This window comes from Aplysia californica, unplaced genomic scaffold, assembly GCF_000002075.1.
Source record: "Aplysia californica isolate F4 #8 unplaced genomic scaffold, AplCal3.0 scaffold00891, whole genome shotgun sequence".
Taxonomy (NCBI): domain Eukaryota; kingdom Metazoa; phylum Mollusca; class Gastropoda; order Aplysiida; family Aplysiidae; genus Aplysia; species Aplysia californica.
The window spans coordinates 117,872-123,926 of record NW_004798161.1 but is presented as its reverse complement, the minus strand read 5'-3'; the positions used below and the strand labels follow the sequence as shown (position 1 = coordinate 123,926).

At 40.0% G+C, this 6,055-nt stretch overlaps 1 protein-coding gene across 1 annotated transcript in view; it reads left to right on the top strand.

The window, feature by feature from the left end:
* Window positions 1-6,055, top strand: part of LOC101849968 (glycine receptor subunit alphaZ1) — a gene marked incomplete at its 5' end in the record, with an annotated part of 59,935 nt that overhangs the window by 48,111 nt on the left and 5,769 nt on the right. The window contains 2 exon segments of the mRNA XM_013089188.2: window positions 42-369; window positions 4,905-5,134. Coding sequence (XP_012944642.1) covers window positions 42-369; window positions 4,905-5,134 — 558 coding nt within the window.

The window sequence follows — 6,055 nt, the reverse complement described above, 5'->3', positions numbered from 1 at the left end:
CTCTCTCTCTCTCTTTTGCCCTTTTTAACTCCCAGTGGAGCACAGGCCATCAACAACATTACTCTAGTGAAGCCTGTCCAGAACATCCTTTTCTAGCTGTTTCCATGATGTCCCCGCTTTTTCAATTTCCGCTTGTACCGCTCGCCTCCATGTCATCTGTGGTCTTTCCTTCTTACGTTTTCCTAGTGGGTTCCACGTTAAATAATCAGTGTCATGAACTCATTGCAGACAGCTACTCCACCAAGAACGTGATCTTTCGATGGCACGACACGCCGATCATCACACGCGATCACCTCAAGCTGCCTCAGTTCCAATTCGACGACACACAAAATGTGGACTGCACCAAAGAATACAAAGAGACTGGTGGTAGTATGGCATCATCTGTTCTGTGCACCTAGAGCTCCCGGTTCCTTTTGTAGTGACGTCATCAGTCGTTGCTTTTTTGTAATTCTGGTGCCCTTTTTGTTTTTTATTTATTTTTGTTAGATTTTAACCCGGTATCGTCTGTGAGCGTACTGATGATATGGTTTTGAAGAATGGTCAAACCAATTACAGCCCTTTATTATTTTGCTTGCTGATGTTTAAACAATCCTTTCATTGAGTTTGGGTACAATACATTTTATAAACAAGAGTCACGATTAGAAATTCTGTTAAATGAAATCGACCCAAATTTCAGAGTGTGGTGGGCAAGAATTGTATGAGTTTCTTTTCATCCTACCTATGCCTACTTACAGATGATACCGACGTGGATTCTAATTTATTACACTTTTATTTTGTTTCAAAGCCACACTGGATCGGGTTGTTGTTTTTTCCAGTTAACCTGTTAGTTTTACTGTGTAAAATTACTAGTTAGCTTTCAGTAATCTGAAGAGCATGTTAACTTACATCTGTTTGGTGGGAAAAAATGCAAAAATATCAACAGAACTGGTTTTTATCGACTTAATAATAACAGTCTTTCTAAGCACGTCCCCGAAGATTTTATTAATTCTTTAAAGAAAAAAAGGAGACTTAATGGAAGTATTTATATCTTGTTTTACTTCCTAAAATGATAGCAGCGTACCAGGGATGAGTCGAGAAAAGATTTCAGACATGTCTGTAGTGATTATGGTAACAAACGTGACCTGACATTACCCATATTTACAAGAATGCTAATGGAAGGAAAAACTACTGGACACACACACACACACACACACACACACACACACACACACACACACACACACACACACACACACTCATATATATATATATATATATATATATATATATATATATATATATATATATATATATATATTTACACCCAGATATATAATTATATGGGCGCTCTGGCATTTTCAGCATTCGATTTCTGCAGTGAGCATGTGTGACCAACGCAGGTTTTCGTTGTATCTAACTGCACTGCATTCGTTTATCCTGAAAGGAAACGTTGCACCTTATGAAATATATAATGCACCAGGGAGAAAGAACAGTTATACGCTTAGTTAAATACATTCATTATCTTGTATTTGAAATATTTCAAATGTTAAAAACCAAGTTTTTCATTTCCTTTCAATGAATGCCTCATCAACATTAGAACTATTTTTGAACATCTGTCACTAGCTGTGCTTATCAGCGCACAGTTGTTTTTGCGAACCAGTGAGAATAATTTATTTCACCACCGATTTTTCACACCCTGAACGTCTCCGAAAATGTTTTTTTTTAAATTTTTTACTGGCGGATATGGGTTGAAAAGATGAAAATCATGAAGTTCTAGAGTCGCATTCCCCACGTGATAGAGTGGCATGCATTATGATAATTGTGTGAGAAAAAGTAAATATTAGAAACTTTCGATTTGCGGTGCAACGGTTCTTTGACCTTTTGTGTCTGGTTTTGATATTTTTACTCTTTTTGCCTATTTTGTGTAATAACTACTTGCCCCCCCCTCTATAATCTTCATCTACCTTCTCTCTCTCTCTCTCTCTCTCTCTCTCTCTCTCTCTCTCTCTCTCTCTCCCCCCCTCCCTCCCTCCCTTAGACCGTTTTGCTTATTTCTCTGTAAGTTTGTTTTGTTTTGTTTGATTCTTCTTTGAGGAACTGTTCAGTTGTACGACTGTAGAGAAAGTCAGAGTTCATAGGTTCTGAATCAAATGAAATTTCTTGGGAGAACAATAATACTGTAAGGTAAATCTGACGTCACAAATGCTTGTGCGCCAATCGCTACAGTGTAGCGCTTTTGGTAGGTTGTTTTTTTTAAACTTTGGTTTAATATGTCTTTCTGAAGTAGGCAAGTGGGGGGTTGGCGGGTGCTCTGATGTGGTTTGCTCCTTCTTTCCTATCAAACATCTGTCGTCCTTGACTCCCCTTCTTCTTTTTTGTGTTTGTTACTCTCTTGTAACACCTCTAATCTTCTGGCGCTCATATGACCTTATGCAGTTGCGAGTACCGTAAAACCTCTACTAAAACAAAACGAAGTGGGCAATTCAGCTTCACCAACCTCTATGCGGTGTTACCAACGCTGCTTGACATCGTTTGTAAGTAGGAGCTCACATTCAACTTGGCCACTGGAGTTTCAAGAACTATTTTACTTTAGTGAACGTCAACTTATGCACGTTTCTTTCGTGCTTTATTATATAACAGATGAGGGGCTGGAACGTACTTTTTGCAGTGAGGGGAAAGGGGGGGGTGACTGTTAGTTTCATAGTGATGTTTTGTTGTCAAACAGCGTGTTGTGTCGGTGGGCAGGGCATGATTATCCCGTGTCCAACTGCCCTTGTACAGTTTTGCCATATGCTTCTTGTTTGAATGTCTTGCGCATTCGCCTGTCCTAAAAAGGCAAGAGTGCTTAGGACGTGCCACGTTTGATCCCCTGCAATGACAGACCCGTAAGATAATTCACGACTGATTGTTTTAACCGTGAGTCATCTTTTAAGACACTGATTCGCTAAATGATAAAATCATAACCTGCGCCTATATAACTGTTTCAAGTGCGGTATCTGTACACCTACAATATTGAATATGTTCTATCTATTGTTTTGTTTTGTTAGCATTGTTCTAAAGCGCATAGCCTCAAAGGTTTAAGAATCTCGGTGGCCTTGAAAGTCGTGTGTGTTTCAGTGAAAGATAGAGCACATGTTAACGCACGTCAAGCTGAAATAGATCTGATGAAAACCAAACAAGCAAGGCATAATACAAAATAACAGCCACCTAGAAAATAACTTTAAGCAATTCCCTACAACTGGGCCAGAACTTTGGTCTTTCTAAAATTGAAGAGCCTCTCTCAGTAGACAAGGACTTTGAAGAACGTGCTTGTTCCTTTAAAACTTGTTTGGCTGTGAGTGACACCCAAATACCGTCTCTCGTATGTGCTGATTGGACATGTACTCACTTGAATACCCCCCTGCCTTGAATCCACCCCACACACATTTTCTTCCCACGTCGCTTCAGACCACTCGCGATCTTTCCCAGCTCCCTTCAGCAGTTTTTCCTGTGATATGGAAGAATCTTGATGCGCCCATTTTCTTTTTCTCCAAATACATTGCCCGGGTGCGATATGCACTTCACAATTATTGCGTTAAGTATCTATGTGTGTCTACTTGTAAAAGAGTATATTTACTGGTCGTTATTGTATGAGTTCTCAAAATACAGAAGCGTCAATAGTAGAACAACACAATGTGAAATTTCGCTTGACTTTTGAAGAAGTGACTACTGTTTCACCCTATAGAAAGGTGGGACGAGTCACCTTTTTCCCAAAAGCTTAGGTTGTATATGGCAAGGGACCATATAGCCGTCAAACAGGGACAGAAGTGGCTTTGCCTCATTTGTTTACGGACACCAGATATTACACTCATCTATGTGTATTTTTGTTTTCATACTCATATCCTTCTCTTCTTGTTATAAAATAGAGTAATTGCATGCTGAAAGAATGTGAAGCAAATATGTGCGTGTGTGTGTCTATTGTGCTAATGTTTGATTATGTATAATATATGTACGTATATGCGTGAGTTGAGTGAGCATGCTCTGTAGTTGCTCAGTATGTCTGGCAACATATTTTTAAAAATTAAATATGGTAGGAAGTAATGACTGTAATACATATATGAGGCAGTTTTTTTATACGCTTGTACACTTGTAAAACAGTCTAGTTGATTATTTTTTCTTACGAAAAGGATGAGAGTTACCAACGTCTGTTCGATCAATAAGTAGTTTCTTTTTAATTTCAAAGAATACAAAGTGCGAAGCGAAGCTGCCAATATCCTAGATAATCTAATATGTGTTGATGTGAATGTAAAATATCTAATTACATAATTCCTAACAGATAATTGAAAGTAGAAGTGGTACTAAACATGAGTGGGCATCGGCGTTTTTCATCTAAGAGGAGTTACTTTTCAGATGAGCGTCCCATGAGTTTTTTATGCCTTTTCTTTGTGATATTTTAAAACGCTTGCCCCTCTTTATTGAGACGGTCTAAGATATAGGAGAAAAAAAAGAGAAAGAAGACGTTTTTTGCTCTCGTTCTATGGTTAACAATCAATGTTAAAACTTTATCTAAAACGAACTTCCCCTTTTATACAAACCGTCGTTCAGTTGTTTTAACATTGCAAACTGGTTTCCTACAAACCATTCTGTTGTATTAATATTTCAAACTGGTTTCTCAGAGTGATGGAAAGGTCAAACAAAAGTCATCTTTTGAAAAGTTATACATTTTCTGCTGTGATATATTTTCCTGTTTGTATATTGTCTCCCCCCCCCCCCACGTCAACATTCCTAATTTTGTTATTGATTTAATTTATTATTTTAACAGTTTGGGATGTAGTTGAAGGAATGCTTCTCAGCTGAGATTTAAATCCCACATCCAGCCTTCCCAAAGAAGTATCCAAGTCCGCTTTGTAAATGCCTAAGGAGAGAAATGCGCGTTCTATTCCCAGGTAACTACACGTGCATCCGTGCAGACTTTTACCTGTCGAGGAGCTATGGCTACTACGTGGCCCAGGTGTACATTCCCAGCGTGCTAATCGTGTCCCTGTCCTGGGTGTCCTTCTGGCTGGACATCGAGGCCGTCCCCGCCCGGATCTCTCTCGGACTCCTTACAGTACTCACCATGACCACACAGAGCGCCAACGCGCGTGCACACCTGCCCAGAGTCTCTTACATCAAGGTAAGACAGGAGGAAAACGGGGTGAAAGAAAGGGGGAAATGGGGGAGGGAGGGGTAGAGAAAAGAGAGAGAGAGGGGAGGGGGGGAGGCAGAGAAAGAGAGAGAGAATAAGGGAGTAGGAAGGGGAGAGAAACAGCGACAGAGAGGGAAATAGGGATAAAGAGAGACAGAGAGAGAAAGAGAGAACCGGGGATGGAAAAAGAGAAAGAAAAAGAGAGAGAGAGAGAGAGAGAGAGAGAGAGAGAGAGAGAGAGAGAGAGAGAGAGAGAGAGAGAGAGAGAGAGATAGAGAGAGAGAGAGAGAGAGAGAGAGAGAGAGAGAGGGGGAGAGAGAGAGAGAGAGAGAGAGAGAAGGGATGGGGGGAGAAAGAGAGAGGTGGGGGGGGGGCAGAAACCGAGAGAGAGAGAGAGAGAGAGAGAGAGAGAGGGGGGGGGGAAGAGAGAGGGACATGGCTGGGGAAGAGGGTTGGGCAGACAGAAAGCAGCGAGGAGGGAAGGAAGGGAAAATGAATGAATCAATTTCTCAATGATAATACTGTACTATGATGCGAAAGAAAGAAAAAATAGAGAAAAAAGACCGAAAAAGGTAACTGACATTAAGAGAAAGATTAGTGAGATTATTCCCCTCGTTTCAGAAGAAAATGTGAGGCAGCGTGGTAGAATCAGGCTCTCGTCAATTTTGGGGCATGAAGAGTTATTGGTATCGTCTTAAAGCTTGTTCACTTGTTTTATTTGATTGAAAAAGATATCCATTTATCTTGAATACAAGTCGAGATATTTGTGAATGAAGGAGGTGGGGGGTCACCTATTTTCAGAGATAAAATTAGTTAGAAAATAACCGCCAAAGATTAGTTACTTCCTTAGCTTAAGAGTCCTTGGTAACTGAAAATATAGATTTTTTGTGCCTTCTATCAACGTTTTTG